Consider the following 26,492-nt stretch of genomic DNA (forward strand, 5'->3'; position numbering starts at 1 on the left):
CCACCTTGACACATCTTCCTCTACTTTCTTCACTGTCTCAGCATACAACAATTTCTGCACAACTCTAACCCTGAAACTCAATCTTCCTCTCTCGCACTGGACATTTCTGATCCCCAGCCCCATGGGCACTCTTACAGTTAACACATACCAATACTTTCCCCAATGCTACACATTCCTTTGTCTCATGCCCTTCTATACACTTCTCACACCTAGGATCCTCCCTCCTACACACTGCTGCCACATTCCCATAAGCTTGACATCTGTAACAACGTAATTCCGGAACAAACCCTCGTACGGGATAACTTATATATCCTAACATCACTTTGGCGGGCAAAGACTCAACATCAAAACTCAAAAGAACAGACTACTTTTGTTTCACTACTCACTCTACCCTATCTGCGTTGCACTAAACGACGAGTATCATCTTCCCCTTCAGTTGATCAGCTTTCACATTTACAGCTACCCCAGTAATCACTCCTTTCCTTGAGAGCAAAACAATTCACATCTCTTGTCCCCATTGGTTTAACGCAGAACACCTGCTCCCCCTGACCAGCAGAAACACAACAAATTATCACCAGACCACTTCTGGTTGCCTTCACCATTCCTCAGCACCCAACTTTGTTTTCACCCACCATGAAACCACAAATGGATCAGCCAAGAATATGTCTCCTTATGATAATACTGCACTTCTCCTGACATACATCTTGTTATTGCCCTCTCAAGGGATGCAATTTCTTGTTCTCAGCTCCTACTGTCTTTGCTCTGGCTAATGTCTGCCGGACTTTGTGGTTCATTATGAGCAGACAATACACAGGTAGTCGAAACTTTCTAATTCTACCAGTGAAATTAAAATGTGTTAGTTCTAGCTTGTGGTTTGGATAATTGTGATGTCTAGGATAAAACCGTCTATGATAAAAAGAGCCATGCTGAAATTCCCCTTTTTAAAATAATGTGTCCCTATTATTAAAACAATTGAGTTGTTGGCCTATCCCTACTGTAAATCATTTGGGGGGGGTTGCCCTGTCTTTATTCACTTTTCTACAAGCTTGCATGACTTCAATTCTTAGTACGTGTCATTGATGGGAGTTGCTGGAGTACGAATGACAAACAGGAACTCATGCAAGCAGGCGGTAATAGTAGGAGCGCTGAAGTGAGCGGTGCAGCCATATTTCCGTGCTTCGAGTTCAGCAGAGGGGAGTATCCGCGGCTGCAGCCTTGCCATATAACCATCTCATCTCAAATCACACCTGCCCTGGTAAGACATTCTACAAAGTAACAAAGTATAGCGTTATCTATACATCGAATATTTATGTGAACGCGAGGCTGTTCAGCAGAATAGGGATGCTCAACTACTTTGTTGCAGTACTTTTGCTGCCTCTTCCCTATAAAGGGAAAAACATCTTCAACAGGTGTCTGGGATTATTGAAGTGGGGATGTGGCTTGGTAGAAGGATAGTAGTAGAAGGTTATGTAGATTGCATGTGTAAAAATGTATCCTTGATGCAACGTCTACATTTTAGTCGTATTTTTAAAAAAATCTAGAATCCAAAATTATAGCCTATTCGAGTCGGGTCAAAATGCACTTTTCGATAATATCATGACAGTTTACAAAAAAAGTGTCTATGCCAAATTCACTGATTAGCCGAGTAAGCTAGCTGTTTTAGGTTAGCTGTAGATTTGGGTTTGGTCGGTGGACTCGACACGTTTTATTTGAACAGAACAAGCAGAAGAATCCCTACCATACGCGTGGAACATTATCTATTTTAACACTCGTCGTGTAGTCTAACCGAGTCGGGTTTGTTACTTTTGAAATCGCTTAAACAGTTTAGGCTATTATTAAACACCCTAATATGTGTATCTTCTTCAGAAGTGAATCAAGCTCCTGGCTATCTTGTGATTCCAACTGATGAAGTTGTTACATTTGTAACAGACCCTAATCTTAACAAGTAGTTCTTTCTGTAAGTGTCTGTCCCTGGCGGATAGACGACTTTGTATCCGCGTTACACCCAGTAGTAGCCTATATGCTGCACAACAGATACATTTTCCAATTTCATCTTGGCTACATCGAACGTCCACCTCACCATTTTATCCAAGCAAGGTTCACACGTTGATACAGTTGTGGTGCTGAAGTAAGGATCACACCTCGATGCGGTATTGGTGCTCAAGTAAGACATTTACCGAGAAGGCTGGAGACTTTATTATGGTGTTTTTGTGATTTATGGAATAGACTCGCTTAATCTAAACTTCCATATTTATGACTATACGGCTGTACAAGGGCAGCGTCAACCAGTCTCTATTTCGCAGCAGTGTTTAAAGCAGGAAGGGTAGTCCCATTTGACTAAGTATCACCCGGGTGGCTAAAACTCGTTTTTCCTCTTTCGCTCCCTCTGACAGGAAGGCACTGTGGAAACCATCCGAGGTATTTGGAAACCAAAGTGACAGCTCCGCGCACAGACCCAGGAGAAGGAAACAAGATGCCGAAAGCTGTAAGTAATTGCTGTAGTTTTATTTATTTCAAAGCTTTTCATGTGTTTCTGAGTTGCCTGAAACTATGAGACGTTGCCAGTCATGAATCGTGATGGGAGTAACCCAGGCAAGCAAGAGACTTATTGCCACGATGTCTACACGTGATGAGAGGAGGTATTCATGGCAGTCTAGAGATAGGGGTTATTTGTCTTGTAAACATGTATAATGTTTCTATGATTTCATTTGTACTGTCACTTGTAGATGAAAATGAGAACTTTGTCCTCACTTACAGAAATACATTCTCCCGAATTGAGAATATTGAATATGAGAATAAGTGGCCTCTTGTAAGTGATCACACTTCTGAATATGTGGTTTCTCACATGAAGTTGAGTCATTTTTCACAACCTCTTTATTTGACCTAATGTAATATCTTAGCAGTGACCTACCTAGGTACACAACGGCCCAGCTTTTTGTTGAAAATGTGTCTTTGAAAGCAATTCCCACAAGTGTAGTAAAACAATGGACTTTAATTACTTTAGCTAGAGAGGAAGTAAAAGGATCATCTGACCTAAATGGCCAGAGAAATAAAATGTTTATCTGATTTATATGGAATATCACACCAGCCTCTAAAATCATGTGCTGTGCTTCAACTGAGACATTTCTACTTTGCTTTTCCTGGGGTGCTAATAGCTGTAATGGTGTGTGATCTACAGAGAAGTTGATAGTTGAACAATACACTGTATTGTATTTACAGTTAGTCCCCCACTTGTCCAAGACACCCCCTAGTCGAAGACTCGAGGAGTAACAAAGAGTGTTGGTTTGTTTAGAAATTGCCCTAGGGTTAAGAGCGTCACACTAAACTGGGAAGTAGTGACATCATCAGTGTGGTGCTGGCTGCATGACACAGTTGCACTTTCTGTCACTCCTCTGTTAGGCACAACTTGAAAATCCTGTCAAACGGCAGATTGATTTATTTTCCATGATATCAATGAGGTATAATCATTGACTTCCACTGGCTCACTTTTCTCAACATGAATGACTGAAACTTAAGTTCGAGCAAGGCATTAAATATTACAATGGCAAGTTATTACTAAGTTTTAAGTCTATTTAATGAACTTGGTCTTACATTTTTTGTTTTGACGTCAATCGTTTTGCAACTCAAATTAATCCTCAAAATGCTGAGTTGTTTAATTCATAGCATTGGTTGGTCAACATGGGCGTTTATGTTTTGGCTATGGCTGCTACACACTGGCTGGGAGGGCTTTCTAGAAAACTGACAGTTTCACTGACATGATCTTATTGAGATTCTCTTGTGCTTTGTGACGCAAAATCCTTTTTACTGTGAAAGGTGCGTGTTAAACATTTCTCTATTATATAGAGCTAGTAGAGTAGGCTGGAGTTAATTTGGTTAAGAAGAGAAAGAAATCTGACAAAAGAAAGTTGAGCAGCTGAGATTGAGATCCTGGTTTGGTCTCACTTCTCCCTCTGGCTCGAGTTACACTTGTTAGAATAACACATTATCACCAAGTGTGGGACAGTGTTCACTCCTTGGCTTTCCCTAAATCCTCTTTCTGTGCAGTCGCGGCCCCTTGAACATCCGTGTGACAGTCAGACAACACAGCCACACAAGCCGTGGCCTTAAACAACACATATCGTATGGGTGTTCCCTCCTTCTGTCCGAAACCCATTGCTAACAATTTGTTCTCTTCAATAATTAATAATTCAATGATCTAATGATGCCTGCTGTTACACCCTCTGGGCATGTCACTCTGAATAGTTGTCATGTTAGCACTTACCACATCATTATATATTTAGACATGATATAGTATTTAGTTCCTAATAGAAGTTAATACACTGTTTAGTCAACAAGTTGGCCAAGCTGAGGTACTGGGCCCGGGTCTGCAAAACGAATCCACATATTAGAGGTTTCGGTCCTAAATACCTTAATGAAAGGGGCGCAGTAGGGGTGTATACTACCCCCCTCGCCAGTCTCCATGGGACCTAGTGCAGGGAGGTAGTGCAGTGCACTGCACTGCATGTCAGCAGGTTGCACCCAGGACATTGGTTGTTTATGGCTATATGGCTCCCATGACAACGCCACATTGCAACAGTCTCCTGTAAAGCCATGTAAACCACGCACGTGGTTACATATTGAATGGTTCACAGCACAGGGGAATGCAGGTGATCACCACCATTCGGGACCAACTCATTAACCAGTGAAGGGTGTTTTATACTAGACAGTGGGGAAGTGAGAGCCACTGTAGTTACTTTATGGAGTGTTTGCTCCTGTTACGCAGATGCAAACTGGTACTTGTTAGTTTGTTCTAGGCAGGCAGGCATAGTTAAAAAGTTGGATAGTTCTTTGCATACAATATTAGATGATTCATGTATTTAGGTCCTTTTCGAGTCAGTTGGGAAGTTTGCTGTCATCAGTCTACTTCTCTTGTGGTTTCAGAATAAGAATTGAAATGTGGGTCTTTGTCCAGTTTATTTTTTAGCATTAATGTCATGTTTTCTGGTAACGTTCTGAGTAGAGGTCGACCGATTATGAGTTTTCAATGCCGATACCAATTATTGGAGGACCAAAAAAAGCCAATACAGATTTTAATCTGCCAATTTTTATTTTATTTATATTTGTAATAATGACAATTACAACAATACTGAATGAACACTTATTTTAACTTAATACATAAATAAAATCAATTTAGTCTCAAATAAAGAATGAAACATGTTCAATTTAGTTTAAATAACGCAAAAACCGTGTAGGAGAAGAAAGTAAAAGTGAAATATGTACCATGTAAAAAAAGCTAACGTTTAAGTTCCTTGCCTAGAACATATGAAAGCTGGTGGTTCCTTTTTAACGAGTCTTCAATATTCCCAGTTATGGGAATTATAGGACTATTTCTCTCTATACCATTTGTATTTCATGTACCTTTGACTATTGGATGTTGTTATAGGCACTAAAGTATTGCCAGCCTAATCTCTGGAGTTGATAGGCTTGAAGTCATAAACAGTGGTGTGCTTAAAGCATTGCGAAGAGCTGCTGGCAAACGCAGGAAAGTGCTGTTTGAAGGAATGTTTACGAGCCTGCTGCTGCCTACCACTGCTCAGTCAGACTGCTCTATCAAATATCAAATCAGACTTAATTGATTATATGCAACACAGGTTACGCAGGTTATATCATCAACCATGTGTAGTTAACTAGTGATTATGTTAAGATTCATTGTTTTCTATAAGATAAGTTGCTAGCTAGCATTAAACTTATCTTGGCTCCTTGCTGCACTCGCGTAACAGGTGGTCAGCCTGCCACGCAGTCTCCTCGTGGATTGCATTGTTATCGGCCATAATCGGCGTCCAAAAATGCTGATTTACCTTATTTGTTATGAAAATTTGAAATAGGCCCTTATTAATCTGCCGTGCCTTCACTGACTTGCATGAGATCAGATGTCCGTTTCAGTTTGCTTGTGTGTGCATGCATACGTACGTACGTGTGTGTGTAGTGGTTCCCACTCGTTCCACTCTCTGTTGGTCTGGGCGTGTTATCTTAAGATTTCCATGGCCGAGCAGCCGCACACAAGCTTAAGATCACAATGCCAAACGTCACCTGGAGTGGTGTAAAGCTCACCGCTATTGGACTCTGGAAACTTGTTCTCTGGAATGATTAATCACTCTTCATCAAATGTTATCGGTCACATACACATGTTTAGCAGACGTTATTGCAGGTGTAGCGAAATGCTTGTGTTTCTAGCTCCAACAGTGCAGTAATATCTAACAATTTCACAACAGTACACACATCTAAAGGAATGGAATTAAGAATCTATAAATATTTGGACGAGCAATGTCGGAGCGGCATAGACTAAAATACAGTAGAATAGATTACAGTATAGACATATGAGATGAGTAATGTAAACATTATTAAAGTGACCATCTGGCAGTCCGACCGACATATCTGGGTTTGGCGGATGCCATGAGAACGCTACCTGCCCCAATGGATAGTGCCAACTAGAGTTTGGTGGAGGAGGAATATAATGGTCTAGGGCTGTTTTTCATGGTTTGGGCTCCTTGGTTCCAGTGAAGGGAAATCTTAACACTACAGCAAACAATGACATTCGAGACGATTATGTGCTTCCAACTTTGTGGCAACAGTCTGTCTCAGCATGACAATGCCCTTGTGCACAAAGCGAGATCCATACAGAAATGGTTTGTTGAGATTGGTGTGGAAGAACTTGACTGGCCAGCACAAAGCCCTGACCTCAACCCCATCAAACAGCTTTGGGATGAATTGGAACACCGACTGCGAGCCAAGCCTAATCACCCAACATCAGTGCCCAACCTCACTGACGCTCTTGTGGCTGAATGGAAGCAAGTCCCCGCAGCAATTAGGGATGCACCGATATGTCATTTCTTGTCCAATACCGATATCTGATATTTTCCTTGCCAAAAAAAACGATGCCGATAACCGATATTTAACATAAGTGTAATATGTTCAGTTAGGAACAGATTGTTTAATAATTTGTAAATTAGAAAAACTACACATCATGAATGTATTTTATCGCACAACAGATATTCATGACACACACAATTTAGCTACCCGGCATTACAAAGATGGTTATGTTGCTGGTGGCTCTTCTTACTATCCAATCTTGACTGTATGGAGAAACTTAAATTATTTGAAAGGAATATTGGTTTAAACTAAAATGCAGTTAATCATTTTAGCTTGAACTGTTTGAAAAAATGTCTGTCTCTAAGCTGTCATAAACTGCTATAAATGGCACAACTTAGACTTTTCAAGTGTGCTCAACTGACGTGACTAGTAAAATGAGAGCAACATTTCAACACTTTCATCACTCATTTAGGAATATTATTATTTTTTTTAAACCACCTGCTTTGTTTTACATTAAATTAAAATCTTGACCTATACCGGCCATGAATGACTGTGGCCTCTTCTGTTGTGGGTCCTCGTCTTTGGTGCGCACTGTCACTGTTTCCATCTTGTCCAGCTGTGTCTAACATTTCACGTAAACCTTGTTTCTTTACTGCATCGAAGTAGTGGTTCTTGTACGTAGCATTAATTAAAGCGGCTCAGCGAGAATGCCACCGAATCACTTGTTCACAGCCTCTAGTAGAGTACTTTTGCAAGTTTTAACCCCACGGTCTGTGTCTGCAGTTTTGTTGAGAAGGCGATTAATGCCATGACAGAGGGTATCACGTCTGCTGCAGGTGCAGTTGATGAGCTTATTTCTCGAGTCAAATCAAATCAAATTTTATTTGTCACATACACATGGTTAGCAGATGTTAATGTGAGTGTAGCGAAATGCTTGTGCTTCTAGTTCCGACAATGCAGTGATAACCAACAAGTAATCTAACTAACAATTCCAAAACTACTGTCTTATACACAGTGTAAGGGGATAAAGAATATGTACATAAGGATATATATTTATGAATGAGTGATGGTACAGAGCAGCATACAGTAGATGGTATCGAGTACAGTATATACATATGAGATGAGTATGTAGACAAAGTAAACAAAGTGGCATAGTTAAAGTGGCTAGTGATACATGTATTACGTAAGGATGCAGTCGATGATGTAGAGTACAGTATATACGTATGCATATGAGATTAATAATGTAGGGTATGTAACATTATATAAGGTAGCATTGTTTAAAGTGGCTAGTGATATATTTACATCATTTCCCATCAATTCCCATTATTAAAGTGGCTGGAGTTGGGTCAGTGTCAATGACAGTGTGTTGGCAGCAGCCACTCAATGTTAGTGGTGGCTGTTTAACAGTCTGATGGCCTTGAGATAGAAGCTGTTTTTCAGTCTCTCGGTCCCAGCTTTGATGCACCTGTACTGACCTCGCCTTCTGGATGATAGCGGGGTGAACAGGCAGTGGTTCGGGTGGTTGATGTCCTTGATGATCTTTATGGCCTTCCTGTAACATCGGGTGGTGTAGGTGTCCTGGAGGGCAGGTAGTTTGCCCCGGTGATGCGTTGTGCAGACCTCACTACCCTCTGGAGAGCCTTACGGTTGAGGGCGGAGCAGCTGCCGTACCAGGCCAGGATGCCAGGATGCTCTGGATTGTGCATCTGTAGAAGTTTGTGAGTGCTTTTGGTGACAATCCGAATTTCTTCAGCCTCCTGAGGTTGAAGAGGCGCTGCTGCGCCTTCTTCACAACGCTGTCAGTGTGAGTGGACCAATTCAGTTTGTCTGTGATGTGTATGCCGAGGAACTTAACTTGCTACCCTCTCCACTACTGTTCCATCGATGTGGATAGGGGGGTGTTCCCTCTGCTGTTTCCTGAAGTCCACAATCATCTCCTTAGTTTTGTTGACGTTGAGTGTGAGGTTATTTTCCTGACACCACACTCCGAGGGCCCTCACCTCCTCCCTGTAGGCCGTCTCGTCGTTGTTGGTAATCAAGCCTACCACTGTTGTGTCGTCCGCAAACTTGATGATTGAGTTGGAGCGTGCGTGGCCACGCAGTCGTGGGTGAACAGGGAGTACAGGAGAGGGCTCAGAACGCACCCTTGTGGGGCCCCCGTGTTGAGGATCAGCGGGGAGGAGATGTTGTTGCCTACCCTCACCACCTGGGGGCGGCCCGTCAGGAAGTCCAGTACCCAGTTGCACAGGGCGGGGTCGAGAACCAGGGTCTCGAGCTTGATGATGAGCTTGGAGGGTACTATGGTGTTGAATGCCGAGCTGTAGTCGATGAACAGCATTCTCACATAGGTATTCCTCTTGTCCAGGTGGGTTAGGGCAGTGTGCAGTGTGGTTGAGATTGCATCGTCTCTGGACCTATTTGGGCGGTAAGCAAATTGGAGTGGGTCTAGGGTGTCAGGTAGGGTGGAGGTGATATGGTCCTTGACTAGTCTCTCAAAGCACTTCATGATGACGGAAGTGAGTGCTACGGGCCGGTAGTCGTTTAGCTCAGTTACCTTAGCTTTCTTGGGAACAGGAACAATGGTGGCCCTCTTGAAGCATGTGGGAACAGCAGACTGGTATAGGGATTGATTGAATATGTCCTTAAACACACCGGCCAGCTGGTCTGCGCATGCTCTGAGGGCGCGGCTGGGGATGCCGTCTGGGCCTGCAACCTTGCGAGGGTTAACACGTTTAAATGTCTTACTCACCTCGGCTGCAGTGAAGGAGAGACCGCATGTTTTCGTTGCAGGCCGTGTCAGTGACACTGTATTGTCCTCAAAGCGGGCAAAAAGTTATTTAGTCTGCCTGGGAGCAAGACATCCTGGTCCGTGACTGTGCTGGGTTTCTTCTTGTAGTCCGTGATTGACTGTAGACCCTGCCACATGCCTCTTGTGTCTGAGCCATTGAATTGAGATTCCACTTTGTCTCTGTACTGATGCTTAGCTTGTTTAATAGCCTTGCAGAGGGAATAGCTGCACCAGACACCTTGCCCTGATTAAAAGCAGTGGTTCGCGCTTTCAGTTTCACGCGAATGCTGCCATCAATCCACGGTTTCTGGTTTGGGAATGTTTTTATCGTTGCTATGGGAACGACATCTTCGACGCACGTTCTAATGAACTCGCACACCGAATCAGCGTATTCGTCAATATTTTCATCTGACGCAATACGAAACATGTCCCAGTCCACGTGATGGAAGCAGTCTTGGAGTGTGGAGTCAGCTTGGTCGGACCAGCGTTGGACAGACCTCAGCGTGGGAGCCTCTTGTTTTAGTTTCTGCCTGTAGGCAGGCATCAGCAAAATGGAGTCGTGGTCAGCTTTTCCGAAAGGGGGGCGGAGCTAGGAGTGTGTTCATGCTTTCAATGAGAGTCCACTGATTTGTACTGATTGTTGCAGGTAACTCATAGTCAGCTGCGTACACGCCAAGCACTCCATGTAAAAAGGCTCTCCATGTAAAAAGGTACTGTTCCATCTGGTGGAAATGTCTTGCTTAAGCCTTTTGGTTTTCACTCCAAGCTGCTCCTGTATTGCTTGTATGCTAGATGTGAGTGTTTTAAAATGGCCCACTAACTTCCTACCTGTTGCCACTGTCGAATATGCTGCGTTGGGCCAAAACACCTTAGTTCACAGCCAGTTGGAGCATGTGTGCCATGCATGGCAAACTGGCGACTCCGCATTCTTCCAAAGCCTTTGTCATGTACCATGCATTACCATGTAGCACAGCATGTACTTTGTTCTTGGGGATTTTCCATGTTTCAAAGATTTTCTCAAATGCCATTTTAAATGGCAGCAGTGGGATGCGAACCAGCACATTCTTGAGCATGCAAACGTTTTAGAACACCTACTCGTTCAAGGGTTTTTATTTATTTTTACTATTTTCTACATCGTGAAGACATCAAACAATGAAATAACACATACTGTATGAAATCATGTCGTAATCAAAAAAGTGTTACTCAAATATATTTTGATTTTATCTTAAAGTAGCCACCCTTTGCCTTGACAGCTTTGCACACCCTTGGCATTCTCTCAACCAGCTTCACCTGGAATACTTTTCCAACTGTCTTGAAGGAGTTCCCACATGCTGAGCACTTTTTGGCTGCTTTTTCTTCACTCTGCGGTCCAACTCATCCCAAACCATCTCAATTGGGTTGAGGTCTGGTGATTATGGAGGCCAGGTCATCTGATGCAGCACTCCATCACTCTCCTTCTTGGTCAAATATCCCTTACACATCCCTTGGTTGTGTGTTGTGTCATTGTCCTGTTGAAAAACAAACGAGTTCCACAAAGTGCCAACCAGATTGGATGGTGTATCACTGCCGAATGCTGTGGTAGCCATGTTGGTTATGTGTGCCTTGAATTCTAAATATATCACATCACCTCCTCCATGCTTCATGGTGGGAACCACACATGCAGAGATCATCCGTTCACCTACTCTGTGTATCACAAAGACACGGCGGTTGGAACCAAAAATCTCAAATTTGGACTCAACAGACCAAAGAATGGATTTCTACCACTCTAATTTCCATTGCTTGTGTTTCTTTGCCCAAGGAAGTCTCTTCTTATTGGTGTCCTTTTTAGTAGTGTTTTCTTTGCAGCAATTTGACCACAAAGGCCTGAATCACGCAGGCTCCTCTGAACAGTTGATGTTGAGATGTGTCTGTTACTTGAACTGTGAAGCATTTATTTGGGCTGCAATTTCTTAGTGGTACCTCTAATGAACTTATCCTCTGCAACAGAGGTAACTCTGTGTCTTCCTTTCCTGTGGTGGTCCTCATAAGAGCCAATTTCATCATAGCGCTTGATGGTTTTTGCAACTATATTTGAAGAAACTTTCAAAGCTCGAAAGGAAAGAACTTCCACAAATGAACTTTTAACAAGGCACACCTGTTAATTGAAATGCATTCCAGGTGACTACCTCATGAAGCTGGTTGAGAGAATGCCAAGAGTGTGCAAAGCTGTCATGGCAAAGGATGACTACTTTGAAGAATCTCAAATATGAAATATATTTTGATGTAACACTTTTTTTTGGTTACTACATGATTCCATATGTGTTGTTTTGATGTCTTCATTATTATTTTACAATGTAGAAATGAGTAAAAATAAAGAGACCCTTGAATGAGTAGGTGTGTCCAAACTTGACTGGTACTGTGTGTGTGTGTGTGTGTGTGTGTTATATTTATTTACATTTTAGTCATTTAGCAGATGCTCTTATCCAGAGAGCCTTACAGTAGTGAGTGCATACATTGTCATACTTTTTTTGTTGTTGTACTGGTCTCCCGTGGGAATCGAATACAGAACCCTGGCGCTGCAATTGCCATGTTCTACCAACTGAGCTAAACGGTACTGGATTCCAGTCCATTTCCCCAACTTAGCTGATCCGGTGTCAGTTGAACTTTGTGTTCACATGGAAGATTACTTTTTGTCTCCTTTACACAGCTGACCTGCAGTCAGTTCGACTCTGCAGTCTGGAAGCTGGGGTCCATTAAAATTCATAGTGGTGCAGGAGAGGGACCACTGGGGAGGCCAAGCTGAAAAGGGATCTTTGTTTTGCTTTGTAAATAGTTTTTTTCCCTTGCTATTTTGGATCCTGTTTCCTATAGAAGCTCCTCCCCTCCAGGTTTGGTGGTGATAATATCAGTCCCGGGTTGTGTTCAATATAGAATAAATAGCATTTTGAAATGAGTAGGTACTTGCTAAAGTTGTCTAACATGTTAATTTTCTGTTGTAACATATTTTGCTAGTTTGCCCTATTGAACAACCCTTGAACCTCTACCACTCCTATTGTTTGGACTCCTACACGCAGACTAGCCCAGTCACAACTGCAAAATGGGGCTGCCCACAACAATCAATATGTAGATTAGGCTTTTCCGATGCAAAACAAGAAACAACCTTTCATGCGCCTTTCTCTTGTACTCAATTCACTTTGAATTGTTCTTTCTATGGAGTAATTAATTTGGCCATATCTACTGCCATAGTCAAGTCAGATATTATGTATAGGCTCAGTATGTAGCCGGAGACAGCTAAACATCATGGCAGTGAGTAAATAGTCCAGTCAGAGCCCAGGCCCCAGCCCAGAAGACATCCCGTTAGACCGTTTCCAGTGGGCGTCATTGAGTTTGCTCACTTCAATTTCACCAGACCAGCTGCTTGAGGAGGAAATGTTAGACAGCAGGCCTTGAGGCGATTAAATCAAATCAAATCAAATTTATTTATATAGCCCTTCGTACATCAGCTGATATCTCAAATTGCTGTACAGAAACCCAGCCTAAAACCCCAAACAGCAAACAATGCAGGTGTAAAAGCACGGTGGCTAGGAAAAACTCCCTAGAAAGGCCAAAACCTAGGAAGAAACCTAGAGAGGAACCGGGCTATGTGGGGTGGCCAGTCCTCTTCTGGCTGTGCCGGGTAGAGATTATAACAGAACATGACCAAGATGTTCAAATGTTCATAAATGACCGGCATGGTCGAATAATAATAAGGCAGAACAGTTGAAACTGGAGCAGCAGCACAGTCAGGTGGACTGGGGACAGCAAGGAGCCATCATGTCAGGTAGTCCTGGGGCACGGTCCTAGGGCTCAGGTCCTCCGAGAGAGAGAGAGATCCTTACTCCCTCTACCCTTGGCCTGCAGCCATCCTCCCTTGCCTCTGCCGAACACACCAGTACCACCTGGAGCAGATCAACAGAAAGAGACCAGACCATCACCACCAGAACCAGAGGAGTGGAGGAAGGACTAAAGACACGGACCTACACCTGGAGTGAGCATCCCACAGAGGGGTGCCTCCATTGAACTCTGTCACGGGGTACCAGGTGTGTCTGCTTGCTCCGAGGTTGTCCATCCTCCCCCTGCAGGACCGGAGCAGACCAGTGACCAGACAACCCCCAAGACTCAAACACTCAATCCGGACAGTTTTATTTCCATCTCTTCATTCAAAGATTTAATCATGGATACTCTTACTGACAGTTGTGGCTGCTTCAAGTGATATAGTTCTCTCTTCCTCCTTGCCCTTTGTGCTGTTGTCTGTGCTCAATAATGTTTGTACAATGTTTTGTGCTGCTACCGTGTTGTGCTGCTGTCATGTTGTGTTGCTACCATGCTGTGTTATGTGTTGCTGCCATGCTACTTACTGTATGTTATATTAGGTCTCTCTTTATTTAGTGTTGTGGTGTCTCTCTTGTTGTGGTGTTTTGTTATATATTTTTTATTCTTAATTCCAGTAGGAGGTCTTTTGTTAGGTCGTCATAGTAAATAAGAATTTCTTAACTGACTCGCCTAGTTAAATAAATAAAAAGAGCCTCAATGGCATTCACAATGGCCAGGAGATGACAGAAAACACCAGACTCTGTTGGCAGCAGTCTCCCTCATACCGGAGTCCACACATCTCTATAGGGTTGTCAGTGCACACCAATAACCTGGGTAAATACTGTAGGCCTCATTTTCTCAACTGAAACGTTAGCCCTAGAAGCGAAAGGTGTAGGGCTAGGGTTTGTTAGTGAGCTTACAATGCTGATATTGTAATGAATATTACATATTGTAGCAGGAATTTGATCACGTGATGAGAACTAACCTACATGGAATTAAGTCTTTGAAAGACTACAATCTTGACGTCATGCCTGATTCATGGAAATCAGAGGGCGCCCTCGTTGCGACATACTATATTTCAAAAACCATTTACCTCAGTGGACCTCCTTAAGCAAGCAGTCATGCCAGGTTTTTTTTCTGGGTCAAAAATGGGTGTAGGTGGTGGGTGTGACGGGGCCTGGCAATGGGCTCGGTCAGCGCAGCTGTATTTTTTATTTATTTTTATCCTGCGATTCTACACATTTCTCCATGAAGCGGAGATACATTTTAGCCGTTTTAAAGCTAGTTTACTGCAATTCTACACATTCTGCCATGGAGCTGAGAAAATGTTGCAGCAATTTTCCTGCGATATAATTTTTTAAAAATGTTTAAATTTTACATTGCATTTTTTTTTAAAATTTTTTTTTAACCTTTATTTAACCAGGCAAGTCAGTTAAGAACATATTCTTATTTTCAATGACGGCCTGGGAACAGTGGGTTAACTGCCTGTTCAGGGGCAGAACGACAGATTTGTTGTCAGCTCGGGGGTTTGAACTCGCAACCTTCCGGTTACTAGTCCAACGCTCTAACCACTAGGCTACGCTGCCGCCCCATGACTAATGCTTTTTTGCTTAAACATATAACAAAATCGATATTGCTAAATTCATTGTTTTACAGACAGAAATAGCTCATGAAACATGTTACCAACACTTTACATGTTGCATTTTATATTTTTGTTCAGTATCCTATCATTTATTTAATGACTTAGGAGTCTATAAGCATTCCTGTATGCTCACCTCATAAAGCAGGCCTAAAAAAATAAGGACTTGCCATGTTTGTGCGGCATACAGTAGGTCAGTCTTATCAATTATTAACCAAAGAACGGAATGTCATACCTTTTCTCTCAAAACGGAAGTAAATGGATGGACATTGTCAATACAGGCTAAACTCCTGATTAGCTGGTCTGTGTCGAGGGGTTATGACACTATTGCCTCTCCACCTATCGCTATCTCCGTTAGGGGTTCCCTTCTAAAATCAACCATGTTCCTTTTACTGTAACTAACTACAGCTGCTATGGCACCCCTCAGAGCCTTTCCTCTCTAGGTTTCTTTCAATGTTCCTGCCTTCTAGGGAATGTTTCCTAGCCACTGTGCCGTTACTCTTTGGGGCTTTAGGCTGGGTATCTTTGTAATGAACTTTGACAACTGCTGATGTAAAAAAGGCTTTATAAAATACATTTGATTGAATCTGACTATAGGCCTATCGTCATATCGCTCAGGAAGGAGACGCGTTCTGTCTCCTAGAAATGATTGTACTTTGGTACAAAAAGTGCAAATCAATCCCAGAACAACAGCAAAGGACCTTGTGAAGATGCTGGAGGAAACAGCTACAAAAGTATCTATATCCACAGTAAAACGAGTCCTATATCGACATAACCTGAAAGGCAACTCAGTAAGGAAGAAGCCACTGCTCCAAACTGCCGTTAAAAAAAAGCCAGACTACGGTTTGCAACTGCACATGGGGACGAAGATCGTACTTTTTGGATAAATGTATTCTGGTCTGATGAAACAAAAATAGAACTGTTTGGCCAGAATGACCATCTTTATGTTTGGAGGAAAAAGGGGGAGGCTTGCAAGCTGAAGAACACCATCCTCACTGAAGCACGGGGTGGCAGCATCATGTTGTGGGGGTGCTTTGCTGCAGGAGGGACTGGTGCACTTCACAAAATGGATGGCATCATGAGAGAGGAAAATTGTGGTTATATTGAAGCAACACAGAAAATTTGTGGGCAGAACTGAAAAAGTGAGCGTGTGCGAGCAAGTTGGCCTACAAACCTGACTCCGTTACACCAGCTCTGTCAGGATGAATGGGCCAAAATTCACCCAACTTATTGTGGGAAGCTTGTTGAAGTAAAGTAAAGTAAAGTAAAAAATGTAAAGGCAATGTTACTAAATACTGAGGGTATGTAAACTTCTGACCCACTGGGAATGTGATAGAAATAAAATCTGAAATAAATAATTCTCTCTATTCTGACATTTCATTCTTAAAATAACTTTGATCCTAACTGACCTAAAACAGGGAATTTTTACTAGGATTAAATGTCAGGAATTGTGAAACTGAGTTGAAATGTATTTGGCTAAGGTGTATGTAAACTTCCAACATAAACTGTATCTCTCTTTTACTAAATAGTAAATACGAATGTTTTTGTGTTACTAATGTCTTTCTGTCATGTCTCTGTCTCCTCAGGTCAATGTTCGCGTCACCACCATGGACGCTGAGCTGGAGTTTGCCGTTCAGCCCAGCACCACTGGCAAACAGCTCTTTGACCAGGTCAGGGTTAACAGTACACTAATGACTCATATTAACACAGATATAGGATCTTAATTTGAGTCAGTTTGCTACAACAGGAAAATAACCTTGTAGAAATGTGAATTATAATGTGGATTATAATTAATGGACTTTTTTAGGGGTCGATCATTTTCTTTCTTAAGGTAAAATCAAGTCTGAAATGTCAAATAGGAAATTACATATTTTAAAGTTCTCCTGCAACAGGGTAATCAAATTAAGATCCTACATCTGTATCCACACGTTTAGTATTGTTATCAGTAGTAAAAAATAAGACCATCCATTTAGTGAGGCTTTCTAGGTGTGTGTGTGTGTGTGTGTTGGTCCTGCTCCAGTGACCCACCCTGAACCCTACTCCCCCACCTCTGTCTTCATACCTCCAGGCATGTCCTGTCCCCTCATTAATGTTCTCAAGGAAGGTTTCAAGAGATTTTAACTGGAACTGTTCTTATCAGACCTTCCCTTCTCTCCTGGAACCATGACGACCATGACCAGGAATGGTGCTGAGCTAAGAGCCAAGAGTTTACGGAAACTGATTAACGATAGTGTGAGAAAACGGAGTATGATGATAGTCTTTACTTTGATCAGATTACAATATACAGTGGGGCAAAAAAGTATTTAGTCAGCCACCAATTGTGCAAGTCCTCCCACTTAAAAAGATGAGGCCTGTAATTTTCATCATAGGTACACTTCAACTATGACAGACAAAATGAGAAGAAAAGAAACCCAGAAAATCACATTGTAGGATTTTTAATGAATTTATCTGATAATATAATTGACAATATTTCTGAAAGTGAATCTTCCCAACCACTGTCCTTTCCACAGAACCCAAAAATGTATGTTATCTGTTTGAGTCAGTTCCTGACATCAAAGTCAGTTGATGTTGTACAGCATGTTTTCTGTAGAACTTTTGAGTACAGCGTGTTTGTACGGCAAGTTCAGAGGGACAATAGGATAATGATGTATTATCAGATTACTGAGTACTGTGCCTTTAGAAAGTATTCATACCCCTTGACTTATTCCACATGTGACTCACCACCTGGATTTGGTCTTATGTAGCAACATTTGAAATTGTTTTTGTTACATTGCTAGAAAGTAGAGACTCAGAGCTACAAAATTGTATATCATATACTGCATTTTTTTTAGGAACAATGGGAAAGTAAATCTGCTTTGAAAGTTGATACTTGTAACCTCACTTTTGAGAAAAGGGCCTTTGAATGTTTTGGTACTTACTGGAGAGCCATTCAGCATTGTTCACACTCTCTTAAGCCAGCCCCACCCATTTCTTTAAGGATTCACATGGGAGGTCATTTGCTTGTGTAGTTAAGACTAAGAATGGTAAGTAGCCTACAATAAGGAAACATTTCAGGTAAAGTGTCCAGATGTAAAGAACTTAATAGAAAATGACTGAAGTAAAAGTAACTCACCCATTAAAATACTACTTGAGTAAAAGTATAAAAATATTTGGTTTTAAAAATAGTTATGTATCAAAAGTAAATGGAATTGCTAAAATGTACCTCTTAGAACCACCGGTATATTTGTCATCAGCAACGCTGAATAGCATGGCACAACAGTCAAAAAATATTACTAGAAAATACAGTGAAGGAGAGTCCGCATGTTTTGGTTGCGGGCCATGTCAGTGGCACTGTATTGTCCTCAAAGCGGGCAATAAAGTTACTTAGTCTGCCTGGGAGCAAGACATCCTGGTCCGTGACGGGGCTGGTTTTCTTTTTGGAATCCGTGATTGACTGTAGACCCTGCCACATACCTCTTGTGTCTGAGCCGTTGAAATGAGATTCTACTTTGTCTCTATACTGACGTTTAGCTTGTTTGATTGCCTTGCGGAGGGAATAGCTACACTGTTTGTATTCGGTCATGTTTCCGGTCACCTTGCCCTGATTAAAAGCAGTGGTTCGAGCTTTCAGTTTCATGCGAATGCTGCCATCAATCCACGGTTTCTGGTTTGGGAATGTTTTAAGCGTTGCTATGGGAACGACATCTTCAACGCACGTTCTAATGAACTCGCTCACTGAATCGGCGTATTCGTCAATGTTGTTGTTTGATGCAATATGAAACATATCCCAGTCCACGTGATGGAAGCAGTCTTGGAGTGTGGAATCAGATTGGTCGGACCAGCGTTGAACAGACCTCAGCGCGGCAGCTTCTTGTTTTAGTTTCTGTCTGTAGGGATCAACAAAATTGAGTCGTGGTCAGCTTTTCCGAAAGGAGAGCGGGGCAGGGCCTTATATGCGTCGCGGAAGTGGGGCGGCAGCGTAGCCTAGTGTTTAGAGCGTTGGACTAGTAACCGGAAGGTTGCGAATTCAATACCCCCGAGCTGACAAGGTACAAATCTGTCGTTCTGCCCCTGAACAGGCAGTTAACCCACTGTTCCCAGGCCTCAGGATATATGGATTCCAGTTTGCAAAGAGTCAAATAAAGTTCGTTCAGAGCCATCGATGTGTCTGCTTGGGGGGGAATATATACGGCTGTGATTATAATCGAAGAGAATTCCCTTGGTAGATAATGCGGTCGACATTTGATTGTGAGGAATTCTAAATCAGGTGAACTGAAGGACTTGAGTTCCTGTATGTTGTTGTGGCCACACCACGTCTCGTTAACCATGAAGCGTACGCCCCCGCCCCTCGTCTTACCAGAAAGATGTTTGTTTCTGTCGGCGCGGTGCGTGGAGAAGACTCATGATAAAAGGAACCACCAGCTTTCATATGTTCTGAGCAAGGAACTTAAACGTTAGCTTTCTTATATTCCACTTTAACTTTCTTCTCCAACACTTTGTTTTTGCATTTTTTAAACCAAATTGAACATGTTTCATTATTTATTTGAGGCTAAATTGATTTTATTGATGTATTATATGAAGTTAAAATAAGTGTTCATTCAGTATTGTTGTAATTGTCATTATTACAAATACATTTTTAAAAATCGTCCGATTTTAAATCTGTATCTGCTTTTTTGGTCCTACAATAATCAGTATCTGCGTTGAAAAATCAGAATCGGCCCACGTCTAGTCCGGGCTGTGGTGGAGCTTGTGCTTGGTCCGCCAGGCAAAATACCAGAGCACAAATTTGTTCTTGTTTTGGCCACTGCGGTTACCACAATTCAGGTCCACACGTGTTTCCCCACATGGTGCATGTAGTTGATAACTGCGCTGCTGCCTTTGCTGGATGACATTACTTCATCAATCAAGCAGTTGACTTGTTGTGCTATTCCTTCACAGCAGACACACTTGCGAGGAGTTAAAAAGTAGATGGGAACTGGCTGCATAGGGTCAGAAGGATAGTGCACTTGCAAACAACAACGTAACATTAAGATAAATTAGAACTAATTGTCTCACCCCTGTCAATCTGTCTTTAAATGTGAAATGTGTTTGTTGCCTCCCATCCATCCATATGTATATCTCTTTCTCTCTCTCAGTCAAATGTTTTAGAACACCTACGTGTTCAAGGGTTTTTCTTTTTACTATTTTCTATATTGTAGAATAATATTGAAGACATCAAAACTATGAAATAAAGCATATGGAATTACGTAGTAACCAAAAGTGTTAAACAAATTAAAATATATTTGAGATTCTTCAAATAGTCACCCTTTCCTTGATGACAGTTTGGTATTCTCTCAACCAGCCCCATTAGGTAGTCATCTGTAATGCATTTCAATGTCAATTAACAGGTGTGCCTTAATGTGTGGAATGTCTTTCCTTAATGCGTTTGAGCCAGTCAGTTGTGTTGTGACAAGGGTGGGATGGCGTATCGCTACAGAATGCTGTGGTAGCCGTGCTGGTTAAGTATACACCCTTGGGGGTGTATACAGAAGATAGCCAGCCCTATTTGGTAAACTACCAAGTCCATATTATGGCAAGAACAGTTCATATAAGCAAAAAGAAATGACAGGCCATCATTACTTTAAGACACGAAGGTCAGTCAATCTGGAACAGTCACAAAACCATCAAGCGCTATGATGGAACAGGCTCTCATGAGGACCGCCACAGGAATGAAAGACCCAGAGTTACTTCTGCAGATGATATGTTCATTAGAGTTACCAGCCTCAGAAATTGCAGCCAAGTAAATGCTTCAGAGTTCAAGGAACAGACACATCTAAACATCAATTGTTCAGAGGAGACTGTGAATCAGGCCTTCATGGTCGAATTGCTCTAAGAAACCACGACTAAAGGACACCAATAAGAAGAGACTTGCTTGGGCCAAGAAAGACGAGCCATGGAAATTAGTCATTTGGTCTGGAGTTAAAATTGGAGATTTGATTCCAACCGACGTCTTTGAGATACGGTGTGGGTAAACGGATGATCTCTGCATGTGTATTTCCCACCGTAAAGCATGGAGGTGTTATGAAGTGGGGGTTCTTTGCTGGTGACACTTTCTGTGTTTTATTTAGAATTAAAGACACACTTAACCAGCAAGTCTACCACAGCATTCTGTAGCGATACGCCATCCCATCTGTTTTGGGCGTAGTGTGACTATCATTTGTTTTTCAACGACCCAACACATCCTCAGGCTGTGTCAGGGCTATTTTACCAAGAAGGAGAGTGATGGAGTGCTGCATCAGATGACCTGGCCTCCACAATCCCCCGATCTCAATCAAATTGAGATGGTTTGGGATGAGTTGGACCGCAGAGTTGAAGGAAAGGCAGCCAACAAGTGCTCAGCATATGTGGGAACTCATTCAAGACTGTTGGAAAAGCATTCCAGGTGAAGCTGGTTGAGTGAATGCCAAGCGTGTGCGAAGCTGTCATGAAGGCAAAATATAATCTACATTGATTTAACACTTTCTTTTTGATTACTACATGATCCCATATGTGTTATTTCATAGTTTTGATGTCTTCACTATTTTATTTGTTGTTGAGTGTATATGTCCTTAATCAGTATAAAGGAGGAAATGTTGCTTATGTGTTGAGCAAAATCAAAGCTGTAATCTATCCTGATGTCTTTGCTTGCTGGTTGTGGGGGCCCCCAGAGACAACTACAGGTCTTGACAGGTGGTCTTGCAGTCAGCAACCATCTTCTGGTAGACAGATCGCTCACTCTGAACAAGCAGGAGATGCTGCTCTTGCTTCTTCAGCTTGGCTGACCTAACAGCTTCTGGCAGATTGGCAGATCTGAAGAGCCCATAGCACCTGTCTGCCCTCGGCTTGAGTTCTGGGGCAGCAATTTTCTCCACAGATTCCTGAAGGAAGACAGCCCGACTACACGTACCTCTGGAAAATACAGAAAAAATGTGGTCCTTCTGTAGCTCAGTTGGTAGAGCATGGCGCTTGTAACGCCAGGGTAGTGGGTTCGATTCCTGGGACCACCCATACGTAGAATGTATGCACACATGACTGTAAGTCGCTTTGGATAAAAGCGTCTGCTAAATGGCATATATTATTATATTATGTGAGGTCAATAAAAGTAGTGCCAATCATGTTGGTGGTCAATTAAATGGTAAAATGTGTTAATGCTTTACATTCCAAGTGTTGTCATCGATTCCTTGTAGAGACGCCATACTGATGCTTTTGTCACACGGGATTGTCACACAGCTTTCCACCAAAAGTGTTTGTCCTAGGTGGCGTCCTGGTAATACTATTGCATTATCCTCTGTGTAGTTGAAGTTCACCACTAGCTGCAAGTCCTCATGCTTCAGATGTAACCTGTGCTTGCTTGAGCCAGCTCTCTTTTAGATGGGAGTCATTAGACCATTCTCCTTATATGACTGGTAGACTGGTGTTCTACTGATGCTGAAAGACAAATTCCAGATACAAACGTTACACACACTTAATATATTAAGTTAATGTTAGCTAGCATTCCAGCCATCTAACCTCCGCTAACGTTATCTAGCTAACAGCAAGCTTTAACTTGGGGTCTTTTGTTTAGACATGTAACGTTAGCTAGCAAAAAAATTATCTGAAATCCCAATCCATAGAGTAACATTAGCAAGCCAGCCATCGAACTGGGTAGCTAACAGCAAGCTTCAGCAATACAAACCGATTGTCATAGCTAGCTAAAGTTAAGCAAAATGGGTTCAATTTTAGATTCTTACCCGTATACATGGATGAAAGCCTCAGACTGCAACCCCTTTTATTAAATAAGACATCCTGTGTCTTTTCCCTTTTAGTTTGAACAGCTTGTTTGGCCCATTGTGTCAAGTCACCCTGTGCAATGCCATAAGAATCATGAGATCTTTCTCCCTCTGTCACCTATGCCATGGGGGTTTCCCTCAGTCAACTTCTTCCGTGACGACAACAACACTGTTGATTGTCACCTTTTTCTTCTCCATCACTGTCATCAGAAGACTCTCCAATGTCTTCTTCAATTAAAATGTTTTTACCTGAATCGGGGATTTCCTCATCGTCCAATTCATTTTCGGAGTCCGAGAGAGTCAGCGTGGCACGATCGTCCTCCAGAAAGTAGTCCATCACAACTTTTTCCCACTGACCTTTGTCGGTAGCGCCTGATAAATTCAGGGCAGCAATGTTATTGAGAGCAGTAGCAACACATTTGCTGTTCTCCACGGCTAACGTTATATCTTTAAGAAAAATCCGTTCTACTGCAGTTATCTTCGCATTACGAGCAGCTAATTTTATAGACACAAGGTGCTACACCTCAGACCAATCCAAACTCATCTCTCGGAATGTTCAGCCCACTCATTATCTCAGCCAATCATGGTTGCTGTCTTTTTCTGTGGCTAAACCAACTAGGCTCATAATTTTAAATGTTTTATTTGTATTGACAGATGGCTGAGTTTGATATTAAGGCACATGAAAGTTCACATGTTCGAGAAGGCATTTCTGCCAAAGAATGCATTTTGATCAACTTTTTTAACACTGAAACGGCTCTCCTGTGAAGTCGTTTGTGACATATGCCCAGTTTCCTGAATCGGGTCACATTTTGTTGTTACAGCCTGAATTCAAAATGGATGCAATAAAAACAAATCTCACGCATCTACACACAATAGCCCATAACAATAACTGAAAATGTGTTTTTAGAAAGTTTAGCAAATTTATTGAAAATGAAATGCAGAAATATCTAATTTACATAAGTATTCACATCCTTGAGTCAATACTTTGTAGATGCACCTTTGGCAATTATTACAGCTGTGAGTCTTTCTGGATAAGTCTAAGAGCTTTCCACACTTGGATTGTGAAACATTTGCCCATTTTATTATTTTCAAAATTCTTTAAGCTCTGTCAAATTGGTTGTTGATCATTTCTAGACTAACATTTTCAGGTTTTGCCATATTTCAAGTAGATTTATGTTGGCTGCTCAGGAACAATAATTTTCTTCTTGGTAAGCAACTCCAGTGTAGATTTGGCTTTGTGTTTTAGGTTATTGTTCTGCTGAAAGGTGAATTCAGGTTTTCCTGTAAAATTTGCCTATGTTTGGTCCTGAAACGCCCCAGTCCTTAATGGTTACAATCATACCCATAACATGATGCAACCACCACTGTGCTTGAAAATATGGAGAGTGGTACTCAATGTGCAGTATTGGATTTGCCCCAAACATAACACTTTGTATTCAGGACAAAAAGTTAATTGCTTTGCCACATTTTTTTGCAGTATTACTTTAGTTCCATGCAAACAGGATGCATATTTGTAATCTGTTCAGGTTTCCCTTTTCACTCTGCCAATTAGGTTAGTATTGAGGAGTAACTACAATGTTGTTGACCCATACTCAGTTTTGTCCTATTACAGCCATTCAACTCTGACTCTTTTAAAGTCACCATTGGTCTTATGGTGAAATCCCGGAGCGGTTTCCATCCTCTCCGGCAACTGAGTTAGGAAGGAAGCCTGTATCTTTGTGGTGACTGGGTATATTGATACTTAAGTAATTGACTCAAGACATTTTAAATTCTTAATTTGTACAAATTTTGAAAAACATGATTGCGCTTTAACATTATGAGGGGTATTGTTTGTGTGTGTGTAGGCCAGTGATGACAAATCAAGGGTTGTGAAGACTTTCTGAAGGCACAAGATCTTGTAGTATGTTGCTGGAACCTCTTATTGGTCCATCAGTGTACTATACTGTATGTTCTTATCTAATGGTTGAGTCCCATGTTGTCACATTCTGTAGCTACAGTGTGGACTGGATTCCAAAGGCACCATGGGATGTAGCAAGCCTCTAGTCCACCACGCAATGGGAAGAGGAAAGGCATTGTCTTGGTTTGCCATAGCCACTTCCTGAATAACTTGTTTGTTAGTTGTGTGTACGTGTGTGGAAACATGACTAGGGAATTTGACCTTCAGGCCCTCTGCAGTGATATTAGCATTAGATTCTGTTGTTCAGGATTATCAGCATTAGATTCAGACGTTCCACTGTAGTGTCACTAAGAATTCCTTTGTCTTGGCAATTTTCCATCTGATAACCACCAGTAACCACAGGTGAAGTCCACTGACGTCTACTTCCTCTAGTTAGCAGTGTGTTTGTCAGAAGCCTGTGACCTAATTGCATTAGAAACCTGGCCGGACGGGTGAAGTCTGTAGCAGAAATACCCTGCAGACACAGACACACAGACTGACAGACACACACACACACACACACACACACACACACACACACACACACACACTCAGACAGACAGACTGGCGGTTGGTTAAGTGGAAATGCTGAGTAATACCAGTGGTGAGCTCATCCCTGGGGTGTTCCCCTGTTAAAGTGGCCTGGCTTGGGGCCCTCGTTGTGGTGGGCCCTGATCATAGCCTCGCTGCCTTAGGGCTGCACGTCACTAACGGGACATTGCTGTTGACCTGCCACTCTTCAACTCATACCCACTTTGATTTCCCATAGAACTACTCAAAGGATTTTTCCTTTTAGTTTTTCTTAGGATACTTTACAAATGGAACCATATTGTGGGCCCTGGTCAAAAGTAGTGCACTGAAAACATTTACAATGTAGTCATATAGCAGACTCTCTTAACCCTAATTGCTCCTGTAAGTCATTTTGAATAATTGCCTTGCTCAAGCACATAATAGGGAATAGGTTGTGATTTGGAACACAACCTTAGATACTGTGTATGTGTACTTTCGGGACAGGCCACCTAAATAGAGGAAGGGGTAGTTCAATAGGTGGCACCCTCATGCAGTAATAACACAATACCAGAAGACGGACTAGTCTTCAAACTGAGGATTTTAGATGTTGGTTTCTCTGTCTCCACTCTCAATGCATGTGTGGTCTCACTCACTCACTCACTCACTCACTCACTCACTCACTCACTCACTCACTCACTCACTCACTCACTCACTCACTCACTCACTCACTCACTCACTCACTCACTCACTCACTCACTCACTATCTGAGTGTGCCCCTTCCCCTGAGTAATCTGGAACAATTAGTTGGAACTTTACGTTAGTCAGCGGATGCAGGGAGTAATGCCGTTTCGGGAATGGTTGCATTCCTCGCTTTCTTTCATCACAGGGCTTGCGCCCTCATAAACACTTGGAAGACTGTGACTGCAGTGAGAATGCCAGGCGTGGCGGCATCTGTGGCCCTGTATCACTGTTCCGACTGCACGTGATACAGAGTACGGGATTCTTAAAAGGGATTCTCAATCGGTTTTGTATCCTCCAGTTTTATAGACATCCTTTTGATAATACTGCACATTTTATTGATGATCTGCACCCCAAAGCTAAAAAATGTGAGATTGTTTAGATGTATTCCTGCGTGAAATAATTCTAGGATCCATTCTAGGACCCAGGTAACCT

At 42.1% G+C, this 26,492-nt stretch overlaps 1 protein-coding gene across 2 annotated transcripts in view; it reads left to right on the forward strand.

Annotated features, from left to right (window-relative positions):
* The first annotated feature begins 1,087 nt into the window (after window positions 1-1,087).
* The window catches only part of LOC118386650 (radixin-like), a 56,056-nt gene continuing 30,651 nt past the window's right edge, over window positions 1,088-26,492 (forward strand). The window contains exons 1-3 of one of the 2 annotated variants that reach the window (XM_035774362.2): window positions 1,088-1,255; window positions 2,394-2,485; window positions 16,694-16,777. In XM_035774362.2, the coding sequence (XP_035630255.1) occupies window positions 2,474-2,485; window positions 16,694-16,777 (96 nt within the window). In that variant the 5' untranslated portion in view covers window positions 1,088-1,255; window positions 2,394-2,473. Of the gene's footprint in view, window positions 1,256-1,461; window positions 2,165-2,393; window positions 2,486-16,693; window positions 16,778-26,492 lie in introns of those variants that run through there. The other variant, XM_035774361.2, reaches the window with a different exon arrangement.

The sequence above is a fragment of the Oncorhynchus keta genome, chromosome 8, assembly GCF_023373465.1.
Source record: "Oncorhynchus keta strain PuntledgeMale-10-30-2019 chromosome 8, Oket_V2, whole genome shotgun sequence".
In the NCBI taxonomy this organism is placed as follows: domain Eukaryota; kingdom Metazoa; phylum Chordata; class Actinopteri; order Salmoniformes; family Salmonidae; genus Oncorhynchus; species Oncorhynchus keta.